Source organism: Hippopotamus amphibius, chromosome 7 (assembly GCF_030028045.1).
Source record: "Hippopotamus amphibius kiboko isolate mHipAmp2 chromosome 7, mHipAmp2.hap2, whole genome shotgun sequence".
Classification (NCBI taxonomy): domain Eukaryota; kingdom Metazoa; phylum Chordata; class Mammalia; order Artiodactyla; family Hippopotamidae; genus Hippopotamus; species Hippopotamus amphibius.
In genome coordinates this window covers 79,259,250-79,282,496 of record NC_080192.1, presented here as the reverse complement: position 1 = coordinate 79,282,496, position 23,247 = coordinate 79,259,250, and the positions used below count along the sequence as shown (strand labels likewise).

Below are 23,247 nucleotides of genomic sequence, written 5' to 3'. Positions count from 1 at the left end.
TCCACCCATTTTACTCCTCCATCAGGGACCCTGAAGTACATGCGGCCCCTAAAGCAGGAGCTGAAACCTAGGTCCTGACAGAAATGGAAAGGAGGTCTCCCAGGTAAGGCCCAGAGTGACCAAAATCAAATCCTCCAGCAAAACAGCTGATTGTCACCCAAAATATGCTTCTTTGACATAAGGATTATGTTAAGCTAAAGACACTTGAAAAACAACAGGTACAAAAAAGGTGCTCTGACCGCCCCTTTCCTTCCTGAAAGCAGGCTAAAACTCCCACGTGAAAGGCATCCTTCCTATACCAACTGGAAAAAAAAAAAAAAACCATTCTTATCACCAGAGCCAGGGGGTTGAGGCCAAGAGAATTCTGTACAAGCAAGCCTCTTATCTTCTGTCAGCTGTCCCATATAGTTTAGTTACTGGTCCACAATTGCCTCTCTTTGTTCAACCTGGTACACAGACACGAGGTCTTCTTCGAGTGTTCATTTTCCTTGGGAAGGCTCCCATGTATACTCAAGACAGACAAGTTAGCAAACCTGTTTGTTTTTCTCCTGTTAAACTGTCTTTTATTACATGATCAAGAACCTAGAAGGGTAGAAGGAAAGATTGTTTTTCCTCCCCTACATAATCAAACTTGTAATTGTATTATGAGACCAGAAAGAGATCAGCAATCCGAAATGCTCGGAAGATGACAGAAGAATATATTCTTGATGTCAACATTTTGCCATTCGCAACACCAGTGTGCAAGTATATTTAGATAACTCCATGCATGTTTTAATGTGTATACAGAAAGAAAAAGAAGAAATGTTACCAAAGATTATCTCTGGATTAGAGATATTTTCTTCTTTAACTTGCCTAATTTTCAACAACTGACACGTACAATTTTCCTAAGTAGGAAAAAAAGTTAAGAGTTTAGAACAGAGGCGTTAACTCCGTAAGAACTCAAAATGAGTTTCTTTCTGGCCACTTGCGTGGTCCAGCCCCCTCTGCCTCCCTGGACCAAGGGTCCTCACATCCCCTTTGCTGGTTCCAAGTCACCGCCAAGCCCCTGCTCCAGCTGCTCGCTCCAGCTGCTCACTCCATTGCTCAGCTGTACAGGGACGGGGATGGGAGTCTGAAGAACAGGAACCTTACTGGTTAACTTGCCTTCCACTGGGTCAGCGTTACCCAGAGCTCAGACCTCCAAGGTCACTTCTTCCTGTTGGCCACGATGGTACCAATCCAGGTCCATGACTTCCCGAGACTGGAAATTTCCAAGCTTAAGTTGTTCCCGGAGCAAAGGAGAGGTAGCTGGAGCCTAGGATCACCCACTGTGCCGGCTTCACCTTCCTGCCCAAGGACCCCTGACAGAGTCTTGCCTCCGTGCATCCATGCCCTTCCCCTAAGCCAAGGGCAAACTCCATGAAGAGCACTGCGCATGTGTTAAAACCCCAAAACCAGGCCTTAGTAAGCAGTGGCAAGAAAGGGCACAGCTCTGGAGGAGCTATGAGTGTGGAAAGCATCAGTTTAAAGGTGTGTTTGCTTTGTTTTCAAACAATTCTCTTCATTGTGGGTAATCTGCATACCTGGAAAGGGATGCCCTCTTTGCTCTGAAATGGCAGTTTCCACTCAAATTCCATGGAGTGGCCTCTGACACAGTTTCACAGCCTGGGGCAGTGCCTGGAGGATCCTCATGGAAACCACACATGGACAGCCATTCAAAGATGCTTCCACAGAAGTGACTCAAAGACAAGGACCGAGTTCCATAAGTCTTTGGGGGAAAACAGAAAATAGAAGCAAGATATTCTAACTCCTGACACACCCTTTTCCAAAGCTTTTAGGTGATGAAATTCAGGTGAGCACATCACTGACAACATTACCCGGCATCCGTGCTCATCACAGGGGAGGCAGGACCTGCACGGATGTGCAGCCGCCCGGCAATTCTCGAAACTCCTTACATCTGAGCGACTGCGTCTCACGACTGTGGGTGGAGGAAAGCTACAGGATGGCCTCAGTAATTAAACCTCGCCTCCTTATTTTCCAATTCCAACTAGGAAAATAATCTATAATGTCTCTCTCTCCCACTTTCCCCTACTTTTTAGAAACATACCAAATCATGTGAAGACAGAAAATGAGAGGAATATAGAAGCATATGCCTCAGAGTCCCAGACATGCACCTGACCCGCTGACCGGGGGTCTGACTCTAGAGAACACCCCCCACCCCGCCCTACAGTAGACGTGTCACTGACCTCCTCTCTTAATAAAACCCAAAGGAAGTTGTGCTGTGAACCAAACCAATCCATTCAGGTATAGCCCACGGTATGGTTGGTACTTCTTGGGAAAAGTCTTGGTGGATGCTTTATACTCTGTCGGAAATTCATAAAATGTGTCCCTGAGCCTCCCAGCTGAAGAACTGCCCCCCTCCCCACAACAGCCTCCCCCAGCGCTGCACCACAGCCATGCCAGCTGCAACACTCAAGCTCCAGAAGAACCTAGGAAGGCAACGAAAACATCCAGTAGCATAAAAACCACGCACTCCAGGAACAGACAGATTGTCGTCTGTCTCAGCACTCAGTCTCACAACAATCCGCTTAAATCTACTTTCTCTGTGAGGACGTCCACCCCAGGAAGGCGGGGACTCCACCTGCTCATGTCTGTACCCCTGACAGCACCTGTCAGACTAAATGTGTGCACTGTGCCCAGCCAGATGCTGGTAAGACAGGCGATCTTTAAAATAAGAAATAAAACCTTTAAAAGAGTAAATCTCTAAGCCTCAGTTTCCCTCCACGCAAGAGGAGGAAGCGCTCATCCTCCCACACCCCAGGGTAGGGAGAAAAAGTTAGGTAACAGGCAAAGACCCTCATGGTGCCTGGCACACAGCAGGAACTGTAATTATCTTTCGCTTTATAAACTGATGTCATGCAATTTCGAACACGAAGCCTGCGGCCTGTAAGTGGCGACCCCGGTGAACTCAGACCAGTGAACTTGGCATCACCTGCCCTCTTGCAGCAGGTACGTGGACACTTGCCAGGCTTATCCACTCACTGCTGTGATGGCCAAGAGGGCAATCGGGGGCGCCAGCCCCCAAAGAGACCAACAGCCAGACCGTGAAACGGTCATCCCACTGTAAGAAGCTGATTGCGTGGTCAGCTCAGGTCTACTGCTAAAGAACGGTTACTGGCGTGTGTCCTTAACTACACGTCACCCCTGCTGACACAAGGACGCACTGATTAAACTGCAGGTGCTCCTCTTGGGAAAATGTGGAGAGATGCCAAAAATCCAGACACCAAAAAGACGGGAGGGGAGAGAACCAACTACTTCAGTATGTGATTCAACTAGAAAGAAGATGACTCGCTGCTGAGGCTGGTGTTATCAGCTGTGTTCTGAAGCCTTTAAGGAACATCACAGCTACCAGGGAGCAAAGTGACCCCGCCACAGCTTCACTCCCAGCATTTTCATTCTGAACCATGTCCTGATCGCAATACACCGTATTGCTGACGGTGAGGACTATTTGTATTTTATCAGAAAATAATTTCTCTTCTGAATGTGACTTTAAAAGATATACAGGATTATTGTTTAAGATGTGAATTTTATTGCATACAGGAATAAAAAGTGTCTTCCAGAAAACACATCTTTAATTTTAAAAGTGGAAGGCAATAATACAGGATTAAGACTGTCCAATTTCAACAGGCAGACAAAACGTTTTCACAAGTTTTGAAGATATAAGTTCACTATCATATCTTAACCTCACTTCTTTTACCTCAGTTGGTCTCCCATCACCCCAACCAGCAGTTATTTAAAGCAAAGGAAAGGTGTAGATTCCTTTTTTTAAGTTAGTGGAAAGGTAAGTGACTAGCAAACTTTTTGTTATTAATCACTTTATATAGACGTTCAGGGCAGGGTACTACATACACAGGTCACAAAACTAATAAGTCATGTTGGTCTAAAAAGAGCTCACAAACTTGAGATCATGTTGCTTAATCCATTTTGCCTCCTTCTACACACACACACACACAGACACACACAAACACACTCCAGAGAGTAAGCTGCAGGCTGGAGCTGCTGGTGAGGAACCTGGGACATCACAGATGCAACGGTCACCCAGACGCTCCCTAAAGAGCACCCAGCCCTCCCCCCGCAACCACTCCCAGACCACCAACCGCCATCCTGTGTTCTGAGTGTCTGTGAAACAAAATACACAATAAGAGTCCCTGTGGCCCCGGGGTCAGGCTGGCCACCTCAGAGTGGGTGTTTTGAAAGTGGAACTCTCACAGAGGGCAAGAGACAGACCACAGAGACCCCTTGCTCCCCTCAAGGTGATGGGTCTGGACTTGGGCACGAAAGGGGAGGGGAGGGGAGGGAAGTAAACCAGGGCCATATCCACCAGCACACGAACAAAATCACTACCTCAATGGCATATCCATCAAAATGCAAACCAGTCAGTTCCATGTACAATTACATTTCTCCAGTGAAGTCCCAGAAAGGTCACTCACCAACCCAAACTCACAAGCACGAAGAAGGCTATCGTCCTGGTAGAACCGGCCCCGGCCATCCACCTCCAACCAGCAGTACAGATCGCCAAATTTACTGTCTGCTAGGGCCCAAACATGAAGGCCAAGAGGTTGCTATGTCACGTTTCTTGATGGCCTTTTAGCAAGAACCACATCCCTGTGTAAGCTCATCCACAGAACACATGCATTCAGTCGGCTGGCTGAGGGCCGCTTCTGAACAGACAGCAGGCAGGGGCAGGACGCAGAGATGGAGGGATGGACCAGGAAAGGGTTATCAGGCTGCCCCTGGGTGAGGGGAGACCCGCCATGGTACAGGCAGGCAGACCTTCCAGAGAGAGCTGAGGGGCTGGAGGAGCCACAACAGGTAGAACCCAGACAAGAGGAATTGCACAGGATGAAGCAAGAACTCTCACAGGACGCAGAACCACGTCCACATCCTCAGAGCCTGGACTAAGTGAGCAATGAAACAAAACAAATCTGTAGTAGAAATCAGAAAACGCCCTCTTTTCCTGCCAGGCTCAGGACAAGCTGGCAACCTCACGTCTGTGTGTGGATGTTTACATGCGTGTATACTCACCAGCTGTCTGTCTGTGGAATACTGAGGCTTGGGCTAAAACAGGCAAACTGAGTGCTGTGGCCTCTGTCTGCAGAATTCATTAGATTGATCGGTTTATCTAACTAAGCATAGATGCAGGAGCGGGGAGAGACTGAATTTAAAATTTAAGATTCTCTAAGGCTTTTAAAGGGAAGAAAAAGAAATGCCTCTGGACTTAAGAGTCCAGAGTAAATAAAGGGTTAATTTGGAGCTTGCTATTCAGAGCTAAGAGCCCCTCAGCTGTTAGTTTTATCTGAAGACAATGACATCCTTATTCACTTGGGGGCTGGGGGGGATGTAAAATCTTTGAGATATAGTAAGTAACAAACTCTGGGGACCTATGTGTTTTTAAATATTATGTTAAACTTTTTCAAATATTATTAAAACAAGTGTCAATCCAGGGAAAAGGCTTCCCCACAAGTGATTAAACATTAATTATGTATATAAATTACAGTATGTATTAATTCCTAATATATAATTATAATTAAATTAATATATACACATTAAATAGCCATATAAAGGGGAAAACCCAGCGGTACTATGGAATCCTCCCTAAACATTCCTTCTAAAAATGTACTGGAGCTGCTACGAAACACATCTCAGACATAGCAAACCTTCTGAGATGTGAATCAAACTAAATTCACTCTGATTGTTTGGCCACAGTCTTCACTGCTGTTTCCACTACCTGTTTTACCAAAATGACCACTTCTTAAACTTAGAATGAAGAAAATTAGAATGTCTCCATCAGCACTAGACTAAGTGATTTTAGAGGCAAACACTTAATAAGACAACGGTACTTTCAATTCACTGAGATCTTCAAGTCTGCAAGGAAAACCATCTTGGGTTCTTGAACTGCTTGTGCCTTCTACATCAAGTAAGTATCCGTGGCATTATTCCATTATACACCAAATAATTTTCAGAGTTGCAGAAGATAACTACATTCTCCAACCAGATGTGCCTGGTGCGGGAGCTGCTAAGCACACGTGGAAACCCCACAGCTGTGTCCATCCATCAGACATGATGTCACAGCCCCACTTAGAGACAGCTTGCCAGCCAGCATCTCCCTCCCACATAAACTAAGCAACAGATGCTGGAGAGGATACGATAAGAAACCCTGGGACTGAACCACCTCTACTATGCAACGGATGGAAGATTTAAGTCAAGTGTCAATAGAAATACACAGAATCTATCAAAGAGGTTTCAAATAGTACATACGTTTCAAACAGTCAGGCTTTAAGTGATATGCTGCTTCCTTTCCCTAGCTTCAGTTTTGCTTATATTCAGATAAGTTAACATAATGAAGATAATGGCAAATACCTTGTTATTTAAGGAGCATCTGCCAAGGAAAATATATTAAGTAACCATTACGCAGAGTGGCAGTGAGTGCCCGCTGTTCAAGATCTTAGTAAAAACAAAAACTAAAAAGTGTTTCTCATCACATGGTATTACGCAGTTAAACTGGCCTATTCTGCAGTAGTTTACAATCTAAAGGACACACTGCCCAAACAAAGTACACGGACAGAAGAAGTAACCACTAGATGAATATAGAGAGTAAACGTGCACTACTGTACTAACAAGCTTACAGGCAGAAGTTTACTGTGAGGTGGTGATTAAAAAAAGGTTATATGAAGTATACGTTTGAGAGTAGACGAAGGCTAAAGAATTCACTTTCTAAATTATTTAGCGGAAATCTTCCCAAAATAAACACAAACTTATTTTTAAACTAAATGCAGCCATACAGATAAACACACATGTTCAGCTGGAAATTCTGTAAGTGATCAGCAGCACTAAGAAACAGCTTTAATACCAGAAAAGCCTGGAAACACACCAAAAAGTCAACTATACTAATCCTGGTAGGGGAGGGGGACGCAGGGTAAGGAAAAACAATTTTCCATCTTCCAATTTTCTAAATGAGTACATTTCTTTTAATGCTAGAGAAAAAGCTATTTTACCATTTAAAAATAATTTTATATGTATATGTATATAAACATATATCTCTATATGAAACTAGAAAAATACATATTAACATGTTAACAGTAAATAAATCAAGGTGACAGAATTATGAAATGCTGTTTTTATCTTTCTTTTTCCTCTATATTTTCTCCCTAGAATACCTATATTTCATAAAGGAAAAGAAAAACAATACCCTAGAAGTCATCTGAACTTTTTGTTCCAACTGCTTTATAAAGCCAGAATTTATATACCATAAAACTCACCACTGTAAGTGTACTAAACTTTTCTTGGGGAAAGGAGAGGAAAAACAGAGAATTAACCAGCAAAACTCAAAGGCCCAGAAGATCTTAAACGTCTAAGCTCCCACAACCAAAGCAGTTAAGAAAACATTCTCCACCTGTGATGACCTCAGCTTTACTGAAGCAGCATCAGCTGTGAACTCTGCTGTATCACAACCAGGGTAGGGTCACAGCCACAGGCACTGAGGGTTAAGAGGAAGATGTAGAGTCCTTATACTTGCATGAGGCCAGCAACCCCTCTCCACGAGCTCCAGGCCACCACCCCAGCCAGCGCTCAGGTCCAGTTATGTCCAACCCGACCAGCAAAGAAAGGATCAATGGGCATCTGCTCCCCACCCTCTCCCAGGGAAAAACACTAACACAGGGGAAAATAACTAGAACTGCTGGTCAGTGGTAAGGCTGGGGGCGTATCTTGAAGAAATAACCACTCACTCTGTTAGGCTTCACCATGAAGAAGCGTCTTTAATTACAAGTGTTACCACCTTCTGCCCCTTTTCTCTCTGAACTAAACAAAAATGGCAGGTACCCTAAACCTTCCCCCCCACCACACATCCAGTAAGAACCATGGTATCATTATAAAGCACTTACACAAACACAGCAAGACGTCACCGTACTTACTCAAACCAGCATAAAGGACGGCCGTGTTAGGTAAAAGAAGGTAAGGAGAAATGAGAGAGGAAACAAAAAACAAGTGCTGGAACTGTGTGAGCAGTATCATCCACAACAGTCAGGACCACAGGCACTGGGGCATCAAAATAGTCACATTCATGGCCTCATACATGATAGTCAAGTCCAACCTGGCCCCTGCTCTCACAAAGGCTCAGAGACACTGCTGCTTGACCTTGAGATTCCAGATTTTAATCTCCTCTCTCAAGGGTCTTCTTTTCCTTCCTCCTTCTGAGGAAAACCATCTCTGCAGTTATTTTCCAGACAAACTGTCTTCTTCTTCTTTCTAAACTACTTAAGGAGAAACAATAACCAGGGGGTCGTCTTTAGTTCTAGCCTCAGGCAAAAAAACACACACCCAACCTCTCCAGTACGTGAACAAAAGTGAGAGGAGACTAGGTATTTCCTTGATATGAAACCACAACAAAGAGGGTGCCAGATCTTTCCTGGTATAAACACCTTCTCTCTCTCACTCACAGCAGAAGTGGTCACCCAGGGGCCAGTGGAAGGGGACCTGTCCTCAGGAGACACATGACCACACAGTCCCTCGACCTAACAGTTACGACCATTACTGCTGCCCTAAGAGTACAACAAAATGCCACACCAAAGGCTTTGTTGTGTGTTGTTTTAAAACATCCTTGTCATCAGAAAGGAGAGAGAGCAGGCGCTGAAAGGGTATCCCGAGAAGGTCTGCGAGGGACCACGCAGGGCAGGGAGAGGGGGACTGGACGGGGCAGGGGACAAGAACTTGGGCTGGCCTGGAATCCCGTTTGTTACGGTCCATCTCCCCGTGTGCATTTCACCCCAAACCTCTATCTCTGAAGGGAGGAGGAGCGACCCTTTCCAAGATTGCAGGGTCAGCAGAAAAGTGACCAGTAGCTCAAACAAGATGAACAGTCAATGGCACTGTGACATCGAGACTCCCTGAGGGCACTGGGTAAGAACTCTCTGCTGAGGACCTGTCACAGCAGGGAAGCCAAGGAAGATGGAGTTCAGAGAGAAGTTCCCACAGAACACTTTATCTCTAGTCATCAGAAGGTAGCAACACCACCAACTTTTCTCTTGACTCTTACAGTTAAGCAAATAAAACTAAATCAGAAAAGAAATATTTAATCATGCCTAAAACATAAGAAATTAAGAAGCGAAGGTCTGTCTTCCCTATAACATGCACCTGAGCATCTCATCCATTCAAGGAGAACTTCCTCTATCAGGTAAATTTCCTTCTGTTTCTGCAGCGATTCATTTCAGTGTCTGCTACGTGAAGGACGGCACGAGGCTGCACTGCCAGCTCGATACCCCATGGGAGAGACTGTTCTCTTGGAAGCTAATGGGATGTCACAGAATACTAAGAGCGGGGAGAATAAACAAATGCTCTCTACGTGCAGCAGCATGAATGGCTCTCAAAATCGTCAGGCGAAGTCAAAGAAGCAGACACAGCAGTGCCTTACGGTTCTACTTACATCAACCACAAACACAAGCAAGAATAATGGATCGTGTTAGAAGTCTGGAGAGGGGATACTCTTGGGGGAGGAGTGGTGACTGGAAGAGCTCCTGGGCTGCCCGCAATGCTCTGTTTCTTGCTGATTTGTGAGAGGAGTGAGTTCACTTCTCAGAAATGTCCTGGATGTGTCATTTGTGCACTTGTTTGCATGTATGTCATACTTCACATACACACACACACAGAGGCAAGATTCACACAGGTAAGATTTTCCTACAGACTCACAAACTATGTCAACTTCTTATGAATTTCAAATATACAGAAGCAGGAAAAATAGCTTAACAAACCCTCTTGTACCTCTAATCCACAGTCAACAGTGACTGGCCCGTGGCCCAGCCCTCCCACTGGCCACCACCGGTCACAACGATTCTGACCCCAACTGGATACTGTCTGAGGGCAGCACTGACAGGATTTCCTAACAGACAAGGTGAGCAGTACATGACAGAAAGGTAGTGGTCACAGGACGCCAGGGCTTCTGTGCCCTGAGCAGAAGGCAGGAGCCTCCACTGACGGAGAAAGGACATGGCTGTGGGTGGAACAGGCTTCGGGGGAAGATGAGGGACTCACAGGAGATCAGACATCCAATGAGATGCTGCACAGGCAGGTAACACCCAAACGCAGAGTCTGGGAGAAGAGTCTGGTCCCCAAGCCTGGGGCTGCTACCTCTGCAAAGACCTGAGGGCAAAGCTGTGTCCAGCACACAGAGCTGCCCTGCGCTGGCACCTAGAGCTTGGATTTGGGAGGGTTCCTACCATCCCGGGACTGAGAAGAGTGGCTCTCTGTTCCTGGGTTTTGTGAACAAACGACATGGTTTATGCTGAACACCCAGTTCCCTGCAGAGAGTCTGAAATTTCACATACATGCCAGGCAGAGGGTGCTCACATGACCAGCTCCAAATAAAACCCGGGGCACCGTGTCTCTAAGGAGCGTCCCTGGTGGACAGCATTGCACATGTGTTAGGACAACTCGCTGCTGCAGGAATTAAGCGCATCCTACATGACTCCACTGGGACAGGACTCCTGGAAGTTTGTGCCTGGATTCTTTCAGACCTCATCCCGAGTGCCTCTTCCCTTTGCTGACTCTGCTTTTTGTCTTTCCCTGATTGTAAGTCACAGCTGAGGGCGCAGTTATAGGTGGGGCCCTGTGAGTCCTTCTAGGGAATCATAAAGCCTGAGGATGGTCTTAAAGACCTCCAATGCACAACTTTTTTAATAAGTTTGCTAGGAATGGAAGAAGGGAAGTATCGAGATAATAAAAGTTTGCATTTACAGCCCCCAAATTAAAAAAAAAAAAAACGGTGGGGAGGGAGGATGTGGTTGTTAAAGAACAGTGTCCATATTTTTAAAAATAACAATTTAGGTCATACAAAAATTGCTAGGTATTTGTTTCTTAGTTCAACTATTTGTCTTCCTTAGAAAAACGCCTTTGGTTCATGAAGTGACGTGGAAGCCCTATCTGCCTGGAGAGTGCTCGTCAACGGTTACAAAGGGCGCCCTTTCGTGGCAAGTTTTATTTTACCAAGAGATCAAGAATAGCTCCTTCTGTAGCATAATTAACCTTTCTATTCCACCCTACATCTGCAAAGAGTCTGCATTAAAAAGACTTAGTGTTTAGTAATTGTTTAAATGAATTAATTAGCGCAACGTCGTGAACAGCATTTAAAGACACAGAAACAAAAGCCCAAAAACCACGGTTGACATGTGCCCTTTCCAGTCCCAATGAACAAACTGCATGTGACCAAAACCATGTATACTTTTTATTTCCAGTAAGAATGCGTGATAATATTTTTATTTTCCAATTTAATGTTCTTTCTTTTTTCAACCCACAAAGCAATAGAAAAAATACATATTAAAATAAGGGCTGTCTCTTTTGTTATAAAAGGGAATCTATATATACACACACACACACACACACACACACACACACACACATATATTTTCGCCAGCACTCAAAACACTTTTGGAAATTCTCCTTTAAAATTGCCACGAAATTCTTCAGAGGCAGCAAACAGAAGCTGAGCGCCACCCATGTGACGGGCTCTGTCTTAAGCCTGGAAAGGCTATGAGCATCCTAAAACAGTTAGCTCCCCAGAGTTTACAGCCCAGTACAGAATAACATAAGCATGGAACGAACATGAGGAAACTGCTCTCCAGGCAGCTGTTAAAAGCTCACAGTCCGCACACAAGTGGTGACTACACCAGGGGACAAAGAAGCCACCTGAGGCAGGAGCCTACAGGGATGAAGGTCACAGAGGAGGAGGGCCACCTGGAGAGGTCAGAGAACAGCTGCTCAGGAGAGCAGATGGGTGTGTCCAAAAGTCTTCAGCAAAAGCAATGAGTTATGTTATTTTAATATCTTTAATGAGGAGAAGGTAACAAAGAAACCCTCATTTACCATGTAAAAATTATATGCTAGAAACTCTACATCTATTATATAATTTTAATTCTGAAAAAAGCCTAGGAAGTAGGAATTATTATTTCACTTTACAAATGAAGAAACTGAAGCTTTATTAAAGTTAACTCTAGGCCCTAGTCTACCAAAGGATGTTGACCCTGTCTTAGAGTAAAAGCCAGGAAGAAACTATTAAATAAATGCAGCCGACTTTCAATGAGGCTCATAAACTAAATTCACTTTGAAAAATATTTATAGGCCTCGAATTTATGTTCACAGGAAAAAGGAGAAAACTAAATAAATCATTTTTATTAGTTCAGTGACCATTCTAAAAACAAAAGCCAGAAATGTACTCACTCTTTCTAACCACTAGTAATTTTAAGAGACTCCTTTATTTTCTTTCCTAGAGGGATGAAATTCAAGTGTGAAGAGCAGGTCTTACTATTATTTATTTATGATTAATGCATAACATATGGTTATTTTTATACTTTTTTATTACAAAAAATGAGAATGCTATAAAACACGGTCATACCTCCAAGAGTTCTCTATTGCAACAATATATTATAATTTTCTTGGACAATGAAACCAATACTGTATATCTATTACATGTTTCTCCAAGTGCCCACCAAAAACAGAATACCCTGTTCAATTCATCAAAGATTTGAGTACCTACAACTTACTGGGCATTGTGACTGGTTACCTGGCACTAGTTAGACCCCAAGTACAGGACACACAGCTATGCTCCCCAAGTGAGCTAGGAGATACCACAGTGCAATGAAAAGAAGACTGGGGTGCTATTCCAGCAGCAAGCTATGGAACTCTGACCTTTCTAAACACCGTGTTGTCACCTGTACCTAAAATGAAGGCTTTTCAATGTGAAAAACATACACCATCTAAAGTATACAGCTCACCTAGCCTTAACCTTCCTCTACTTATTTACTTATGAACTACACAAGAACAGAATTTTCCTGTTCTGTAAGTTCCCGTTACATTCTTAAATTAGAATACATCAATCCAAACAGAAATACACTCTATCCTTGACAAAAACAAAAAATCTAATTCTTTACAAAATCTCACTGTCACACCCTCACCAGCAGACAGTTACCTATTTTTTGAGCACTTTGGCCTTAACCCTAAGTTAACCTCATATTACTTTTAGGTAAAGGAGAGTAGAATTCAGAAGGAAGAGGAGTAAGCTTGGGGGAGGGAAGGATTGGGAGTTTGGGGTTAGCAGATGTAAACTATTAGATACAGAATGGATAAACAACAAGGTCCTACTGTATAGCACAGGGAACTATATTCAATATCCTGTGATAAACCATAATGGGAAAGGATATGAAAAAGAATATATATATATATATATGCATAATTGAGTCACTTTGCTGTACATCAGAAATTAACACATTGTAAATCAATTATACTTCAATAAAATTTAAATTAAAAAAGAAAAAGAAAAAGAGGAACAAGCTTTACAGTCAGTCTGTTTTGTGGTCTGAGTCCCACCTTTGTTCTTCCATCTACTGTAGATGCAGGGGAGGTGGGCATTGTTTCAAACCCAGCTGTGAATTCCAGCCCAGCCTGTACCACATCCAATGAGATGCCTGGCACGGTCCTTAAAAAATACCAGTTCACTTCATCCACTCTACACTTCACCACTGAAGATGAATTCTAGTATCTAGTGAACTTTTTTAAAAAAAGGAAGTACTAGAAATAGTACAAATTGCACTCTGGCTCTTTCATAAAAGGTCCATGTTTATTTACTCTACATCAGGTGTTCTCAATGGGGGTGACATCACCCTCTAAGGGGACGATAAGTGGTTTTAGGAGATGGAGGGAAAAACCTACCACTTTTATGTACAAAGCGGTAAAGATATACATACAGTACATGAGCAGATTTTGCAGACTGTAAATTTTCACTGGGATGATTAGGGAAAAAAAACCTTAGCCTTCTTAGGGAGGCGATTCTCAAAATGAGGGTGCAATCGGTAGGGACACAGTGGGACTACTGGTTCTCAAAATCACTGTCATATTTTTGAATTAAAATAAATCAAAGCTTAATCAACTTCTAATTAACTTTAAAAGCTTTTCTTCAAGGACTTGCCTTATGCCAACATTAAAATTAATAATAATAATAATAAAGTTGCAACTTATGACCTTTATCTATAGAAAGGCTGAGAAGGGAAGACAATCCAAATTAGGAAGCTGAAATCTAGTATCAAGATCATTCAAATTAACTTAGACGTTACCAGGGACTTCCCTGGTAGTGCAGTGGTTAAGATTCTGCACTCCCAATGCAGGGGACCCGGATTCGATCTCTGGTTGGATTCCATCCCTGGTCGGGAAACTAGATCCCAGATGGATGCCTCAACTAAAAGTTCACATGCCACAATGAAGGAGCCCACAAACCGTAAATAGGGAGCCCTCAAGCTCTAACTAAGGCTCCCACCGGCCACAACTAAGACCTGGTGCAACCAAAAATAATAAATAAATAAATTTATTTAAGGCACATTAGTTTCTCTCTCAGCAGCTAAGAGAGAGTAGGTAGTTTGCTAAGGTAGGCAAAAACACAGAAGATAAGGAAAGAATATTTGTAGGAGGGGGCACACAGCCTGCTGTTGAAGCTGACAGCAGACACTGCTGCACTGACTGCTCCCCTGACGATGGGACGCGGTCCCATGGCCAGCCTGACAGAGCCACAGGAGGGTGGGGACAAGGAGCCAGGCCCAAGCTGTGAGGCCTGCAGCATCTAACTGGCCTCTGAGGAGCAGCAGGATGGAACAGTAGGTCACAGTCCACGGAGACCTCTCCTTCCCTTCCTTCTGTCCTTACTTCAGTCTAGACATGAATAGCACATTCATCACATCGAGCTCCCCTGCAACTGAAAAGTGGTGAACCTGTTAGGCCTCATGGGGCCTTGCTCTGTCACTGGAGTAAGTGTGTCTGCTCTCTCCTGCCAGGCCATGAATGCCCCGGGAGCAAGAATTCATCTCCTCCTCTGTGGACCCAGCTCAGACAGCACTCAAAGCCCCGTTCCCCAGATGTGACCTACACGCTTAGCACTGGGCCACTTCTTCTGGGGCACCTGCCTCCCCAGTCTGACCACGGGCACAGGCTAGGTTTCACCCAACTTCCTCTCTCCCATCTCTAAGAGTGGGGTGCCAGAAGCAGGGAAGGCACCCACCAAAACCCACCAACCAGCATCCTGCCCCAGCAAGCATCAGACCCAGCATCTTCCCATCCTCCAAGGAAAAGGCCTCAATTACCAATCACCGACACCTCAGTTGTTAGGACTAAAAGAAAGTCTGCTCTGGCTGGCCTGACAGGCAATATCCACCCATCCTTTAGGGTCCAGATCATATCAGCTCTCTCATTAAGCCTACTGAGAACCCGACATTTGAAACTGTTAATACCTTCACAGGTTCTGTAAGCTGAGAATCAGACATCTGAGTTCTAGTCCCTGAAATCTAACTAGCAACGTGCTCCTGAGTACAAAGTGTCGGTGTCTGAGCTGGAACCCTTCACTTGCAGGTGTGAGGGGGTGGCTTCTTTCCTCAGCGTCCATTAAAAGAAGGGTTTTCCAACTTGAGGGTGCCTCCGAAACCCCTAGTGGGCTTATTAAAACTCAGAATTCTGGGCTCCAATCCAGCATTTCTGATGCAGGAGTCTGGGATGCAGCCTGAGACACTGCGTTTCTAACAAATTCCCAGGTGCAGCTTCTGGGAGACCACACTTTGAGCATCTACCACTTTGATCCCATCCTACGCCAGGAAAGCCTAGTGAAAGAAGGACCAATGGACCACGGGACCAATCCAGCCAGAAGACTAGACTGGGGGCAGTGATGAGCTGCATCATCCCACAGGGCACCGTTTCATCTCTGTCTGACATAAAGTACTGCATATTGTTCCCCTCTGTTCTCTCTGCACCACCCCAAGACGATTAGCCCTCCTTTGCCCAAAGCAATTACCAAACACAAAGGCACGGAACTTATGGCAGTACTTGGGTATAAGGTGGTCCATCACGCAGACGATCGAGCCTAAGCTGTTCAAAATTGTTTTTTGAAATATACGCCTTTTTATATAGTTTTGACTTGTGAACCATGTAAATGATGCACGCATTCAACAATTAAATCAGGAGAAAAAGGAAAACCTATAAATGAATTAAAACAGAAACCAAAGCTAGTAGCTACATATCAAACTGATAAACCATATGGAGAAATTAGTATTTCCAGTAACTTCTGAATACAGCACTCGGTAAATCCTTCACAAATACAATCTAAGGACAAAAAAAGCTTCAGAGAAATCAAACTTCACTCCATGTCTACTGATAAGCAGTAACGCTGTTGTAATTCTGAAATGATTTTACATTTACTGACGGATAAAGCAAATAAGTAAATGTATTATTGTATTAGGAACCAAGATTTTTCAGTTTAGGAGAAAAGAGGAAGAAATATAAAATACACAAGATTTTTAAAGTTAAGGAAAAACTGATTTTGAAAAATGTATTCCCAAGCTCTATCTACTGAAAGGGCCTAAAAGCAGAAAACCTCAGCAGCAATGAGCACACTTAGCATCCAGATACTGGTTTCTAAATGCACTTCCCACTGAAAGGAACTGAGGCTCCTCAGAGGAAGAGATCCACATTCTGAAAGATGAGCCTCAAATATCTACTTGTGCCAAAAAACAAGAAAATACTCAAAAACTAATGGGGTCATGTCAAAGGGCTATAGAAGGCAATCTTAAAAGAGCTCCCATAGCCAGACCTGTCATGACTTCATTAAATAATAATAATGGCAGCTATAATTGATGGGAACACATTGAATAAATAAAATTGTCCATGTCTATAGCAATATCTAGAATAAGAAAGACAAGAAAGGGTGGGAAGTAGGTAAGAAAGGAAACTCTTCTTTACAGATGGATGCAAGCTAATAAAGCCTAGAAGACAGAATCTGAAAATCATCCCTTTGCAATCATAACTATTCACATAGTATAACCTGCAGATTACTTCCCAGTGCAGAGCTAAGGGTGCCCCTTGACAGTGGGGAACTCTGCAGCAGCCCCCTCCATCAAGAGATCAAACTGGCTTCACTAACACTGGGACAGTCAGGATGGATGTGCCCCCTGAGGTCACCCAACAGGACATGCCCAATGCCACCAATGTGGTGCCCTTACCAAAAAATATTACTTCTGCATCTAATCAAGCCTTAACCTAATTTCCAGTTTACAGGAAATATAGGAGGAGGAACAAGTTAAAGCACAATGTGAGAAAACTATCAGACAAATCCAGAATGCGGGGTATTTTACCAAACTGGCTGGGCTCTTCCAAAAGTCAATTTCTCTTTTAAGAGAATTTAAAAAAAAAAAAGAGGAGGAACAGGTGCAGAACTCATCTAGATTAAAAGTGACTTAAGAGATAAGCTAACCATTGTGTGTGTGTGTGTGTGTGTGTGTGCATGCGCGCACCACATCTTCTTTATCCATTCATCTATTAATGGATATATATACACAATGGAATATTACTCAGCTATGAAAAAGAACGAAATATGCCACTCTGCAGCAATATGGATGGACCTAGAGATTACCATGTTAAATGAAGTAAGTTAGAAGACAAGTATCATATGATATCACTCATATGTGGAATCTAAAAAAAAACAATACAGATGAACTTATTTACAAAACAAAAAGACTCACGGACATGGAAAACAAACTTACAGTTACCAAAGGGCAGGGGGTAGGGTGGAGGGGTGATAAGTTAGGTGCTGGGGATTGACATAAACACACTACTGTATATAACACAGGTAAACAACAAGGACCTACTATATAGCACAGGGAACTATACTCAATATCTTATAATAACCTATAACGGAAAAGAATCTGAAAAACAATATATATCTGAATCACTTTGCTGTACACTTGAAACTAACACAACATTGTAAATTAACTATACTTCAACTTTTTAAAAAGATCTTAAAGAGATAACATAACCAAATGCAATGCACAAACCTCCATCTGACTATGACTGGGAAAAAATGGTCATAAAAAACTTTCTTGGCACAACTGAGGATATCTGAAATCAACATTAGGTGACAATCTAAAATTATTCATCCTTTCAGGTGGTATTATGATTATGACTGCATTTTAAGAGGCGTGTGCTCAAGTGTTCACAAGTGAAGCATCTTGGTATCACAACAATACACATGTACCCACACACAAATGAAATGTTTACAGATGCTGAATCTAGTGAAGGGTAGAGAGTGTTCGTTTTCTGAGCAGTTTTGTAATTATGAACATTTTCATAATAAAATGTTGGGGGGAAATTATTAAAATGAAAACATAAAATTTAATTCTCAGAAACAAATCTTAAAGAGTTTATGGACCCCAAGTTGAGAATTACTGATCTATAGATAATTCATTCTTTTCTTATACCTTGCAGAGTGTTAAATAAAAACAATGGGATACCCCAACTGCAAGAAACAAACTCTCAGTCTCTTATGCATATTGGGAATAAAACAAACTTGACATCAAGATACAAAGATGAAAATGAAGGTGCTATCAAGAATTCAAACTACCAACTCAAACATCCCTCAAAACGCATCACACACACATATACACACACCCTCCCCGCCCCCCCCCCATACACGTCAAACTGAGGAAATCTGAAAAAGCTCTGTGGACTGTATCAGTGCCAACTTCCTGTGGCTGCCTTGGCTCTAGCCCATGCAGGCAGACATATCTGCTACAGTCTAACATTGGAGTCCAGGTCAAATTCTCACCTGGCTTTGTTTTGTGCACAACTTCAGTTGTGACACTGTATTATAGTTACGTGAGACGTTACCCCCGGGGGAAACTGGGTGCAGGATAGAAGGGGTCTCCCTACACACTTTTCTGCAGAAACAACACATTATGGATCTCATGTCCTGGTCTTGTCCAGTTGGAACACATTTTTCAGCCCTTCCCACAACCAACCAGTTAAATGACACGCTTTCTTCAAAAAGAAACCTTCAAAATCCTAAAGAAAATCAATTCTCAAAATAGTTCAAGCCCAAGAAGAAGCATAAAGACATTTGTACATCTCGAGCAAATAAATGCCTCCCTTCCAGACCTCTCAGTTTCCCAGACAGCCCCTCACCCCAGGGTGAAACGTGAATTCTCGGTTTGCTTTGTTTTCCAGGGTCACATAAGCAAGTGAAGCAGGTGAAACAGACTCGGGCAGCTGGCCTGGAGCACATTTATTCAGGGCAGCTGACAGCTGACAGCTGGGGGCAGAGCGACCCCGCCAGCTCCTCCCCACACCTGCTGCTCCTCTGGCCTTCAGAGCCTGAGGAATAACCAGTAGCATGGTCACTGCCTCTCGATTTCACCTAAGGAATAGGCTCAGCCAGCAGGATGCGTCCGTGATTCTTCCTAAGGGTAAGCATCCATACCTTCTTGCTCCTGAGGTGAAACAGCTGAGTCCGAAACCACGCAGCATCCTGCACTCCAGTATTCTAGAACCCGCTCCAACAGCCCCTCCTGCCAGCCTCTCCCTCCTGCGCCCAGGTCCCACCGGCCAATGCCCACAACTCTGCAAGAAAAGCTGAGAGGCAGGTTCTTAATGTGAAGGGTGGGGTGCCTGCTGCACAAGTTCTCCACCCACCATCACACTTGCTCGGGGCGCTGAGTGTGACCCAAGCTACAGCACCAAGGTCACTCTGTAGAGAGGTCGCTGCGTGAGAACAGGACACAAGAAATGTTACTGAGAGGCCAATACAGTATAAATGGCTGATTGGGTTTGTGTTTTGTTCTGAAGACTCACCATCTGGTTTTCATTTTACCTGCACACAAGGGTTTTGCATAATTATTTTTAAAGAAGTCTTGAAAATGCATTTGTCCAACACTGCCTGATTTTTTCAGGCAAGGAAATACCTTCTGTGTGCATCTCACACAAAAGTGGCCATTACACCCACGGGTACGTGTACAGCCATGCTCACGGAGATGATGGTGAGCAAATGCACCAGGGCCCCCACAGTGATGACGGGGGGGGGGGGAGGATGAGGATTTAACATGCGTTTTTACTTTCACATATTTTACACTTTTTTTTTTTTTTTAATAAACAATGATCGCACATTGCACAGGACATCCAACGGAGCAGACAAGCTCACCTCAATGCCCTTGGAAATGTCAGCAGCGTGTTAGCCAGGGTAGCATGTGCTGAAGCTAGGAAAGAACCTCAAACCTCAGGGCTGGCAAATGCGTCATAGAATTCCCAAAGATTACGTTTAAAACGATACCCCAAGGCTGTCAGTAACCGAGTCAGGGAGCGTGCGGATAACTATCAGAGGACCCAGCTGCACCACCAGCCACCCGCACAGAAGGGTGAACAGAGGCCTGGCGGGAAGGGCCCCGATCGGTCCATTTAAAGGGCACTTCATCAATAACGGACTGTGGTATTTAAATCACAGTAAGTCAGAATCTGCGCTCCTTCACTGCTCTGTAATCTTCAAATTAGCATTTAACTGAAAAGAATCCAACAGGATCACTAGAATGCAACAGAATCGCTCAGGAAGTTATAAGAATCTCCTGGCCAGCCAAGCAATGGTACCTTTCCATTCCAAAAAATGACAGAGAAAAGAGAGCAGCCACCACATAAAATGTCACATCTTCACCCACTGCCCTGTGGTCCAGAGACAACGTTTTCTAATTCTTACTAAAACAACATGCATGATGGCAAAGAGTGTGTTACCAGAGACCGAGGGGAGAAGAGGGTGGAGAAGGGATGAAAACAGTCCCTGGTGCCAAAAAGGTAGGGGACCGCTGCTCTAGATGATCAACTGCACACCTGACACCAAGTTTAGCCATTTTCTCCTTCAACAGACCCGAGACCTGGGGAGATTACGGCTTGATTTAAAGATATCCCAAATCCCCAAAGTTGCTGGTTAACACTCTAGAATCTGTGACATATGATGTAAATCTTACTCATAATTAGGCAAGTCAGAAGCAACCATGAGAGGATAAAGTAAAATCTCAAGTGAAAATAATTTAAACTAAGATGGATTTGGCTGATTATAACCCACGGCTATTTTTTTTATAAATAAATGTGGATTCATGCATATATGCACACGCACACACTTACCTTTCATCAGAGTTAACGTCTCCTCTTTCCCATCTAAAGCTACACAGTAAATCCTCATGTGACCATTTCAAGAACTATTTTTTGCTACTAAATTTTGCCAACAATCTGCTCAGCATTCTAGCAGATGTTTCTGTTTTCAAACCTCTGGGAACTTGGCTGGATCTGTTTTCTTTCCCCATGTTAAAAATAAAAGAAATGGCCCAAATGTGGCCTAATACCCCAGAGAAGCTTTCCCCCACCCACCCCCTCAACCTCCCTACTCATGTGACCTCCGTGGATCCCTTCTCAAATCTTTTCAATTTTCCATTAGAGAAGATGTTTCCAATTATGGTCCATTATGTTGCCAAGGATGACATCACTCAGATGTGATTTTTTTTTTTTTTTTTTTTTTTTTTTTTTAAAAGAAAATGCTACTGCTTCTTCAGTTACTTGGGGCCCATCTGCAACAATGTAAGCCAGCTTGTCTGCTGGTCCTTCTGAACCCACAGTGTCACATGAGGGCAATTTGCTCAAGATTGATTCTCCAAACAGAACAATTCCTCTTAAATGGGGGCCTGGAGGCACAGGGGGATCCTTGTTTTTTATCTAAGGATTTCTTTAAGAACACTTGTGACCCAATCTTACCTCGGTAACATCCATAACTTTGATGGCTGCCAGCTGACCTGTTTTAACATGTCGACCCTGGAAAACAGAAAAAGGAAAGGTAATGGGCACAGCTGTTCTGCATAATCATTAGAACAGATCGGCTGAAGTTTCGACAAATCACCTCTTCTGTATTTCTGCCCCAAAAAGTGATGATGAAAGAGCCCTGTGCTCTCCAATAGAACAATATGATTTTATTGGTTTGTAAGACTCGTGAACTACACTCAACAAACCAAACAATTAGCAGAACAAACAAGTTTTGGTAAAGAAATCAATTTCCTCTTTCTTCCTGGCATTTTATTTACATATCATTACCTCTCAACCTGAATGACTTAAATGTTTTCCTCCATACCTCAGGTTGACCAGTCTTTCCTTCTCAACATTCCAGATGAAGGAAATGACCAAAAAGCCTAGATATTATTGTCAAAAATGGCAACAGTCATTTTCCGCTCGTGTACCCCCAATACCCAGTACTCGATTTTACAAGTTACACTAAGCGTCTTCTTCAAAGCTTTCTTGTGATCCCAATGCAGGAAGGCTGGAGCATTAATTTCTCAGAATAAAGGGGGTACACACAGAGACAGGGGGCAGAGAGAGACAGTGGTCTTTCTGCTGTGTCATAATTCCCAGCCTAGGACCTAAACATTGGTTGTCCATTTATATCACGAGCATTTCAAACAAGCGTGACACCACTTTCCTGTCCCCTCCCCCAGACAAGGGGCGAGGGATGTCATCCCCATCCACCTTACTCCTCTGTACCCTCCCTGGGTAACGCTCCGCCAGGCATCTCTCAGGCGAGCAACAAAGAGCTACCCTGACATCGTGAGCACCATCCCCTTAAGGCTTTATGGAAAATGGTCCTGCTGCCACAAATGTGAAACAGAAGGCGCATCCCCAGAGTTTCCAAGAGCAGCCTTCGCCTTGCTTGTGGCCTCAGATGGAAAGCGCTGTGAACTTTGGAACTTGAAACCTGAGGAAAGCTCTCCATTTATTCTGGAAAGCTTGGGCAGGGACTCAAATTACAACTCGGACAAAACAATTCCATGAAAATGACACTGAATTATGACTGTCTCTCAACTCTCTGTGGTCACGGAGGGATGGGGTCCAGTGCCGGCCCAGCAGCTCACCAAGCAGGGCGGCAAGACAGCCTAGATACGAGGAAGTAGGACAAATAAAGCTCATAAGCCTGGAACCTCGTTCCAGCCTTGGCCACCTGCAGACACCCCATCCCACCCCCACGTGAGCCCCCACCGTGCTCAGAAGGGCGGCCCATCCCAGCATCCACAGACATCTGAAGAAGCCCCACCTTTGCAGCAGGCGGGGGACCCCACGTGGGCCAGTCCCAGGAGCCCAGCCTCCCGCCTGGTCACCTGGCCCCCCCTGCCAGTCCCCGAGTGCCCTTTCAGCCTCCCAGCCTCACCGCCCCCACCCCCTCGTGTCCCATCACACTCCCCTGCATCCCGCACAGCCTGGGGGACAGCCTGCCCTGCTCACAGCTGGGTGACCCACAATCCTAAAAGAAACGTCGTCCTGTCTGTCTGTCCTCACACAGTGCATGATGTGACCTGAGGGGACAAGTGACACATGGAGCAGCCCCATCTCAGAGAC

At 44.1% G+C, this 23,247-nt stretch overlaps 1 protein-coding gene across 50 annotated transcripts in view; it reads right to left on the bottom strand.

The window, feature by feature from the left end:
- MAP4K4 (mitogen-activated protein kinase kinase kinase kinase 4) overlaps window positions 1-23,247 on the bottom strand; it is a 173,135-nt gene that overhangs the window by 68,882 nt on the left and 81,006 nt on the right. For all 50 annotated transcript variants that reach the window (XM_057742592.1, XM_057742594.1, XM_057742593.1 and 47 more), the window contains exon 3: window positions 21,622-21,678. In XM_057742592.1, coding sequence (XP_057598575.1) covers window positions 21,622-21,678 — 57 coding nt within the window. The remainder of the gene's footprint in view (window positions 1-21,621; window positions 21,679-23,247) is intronic.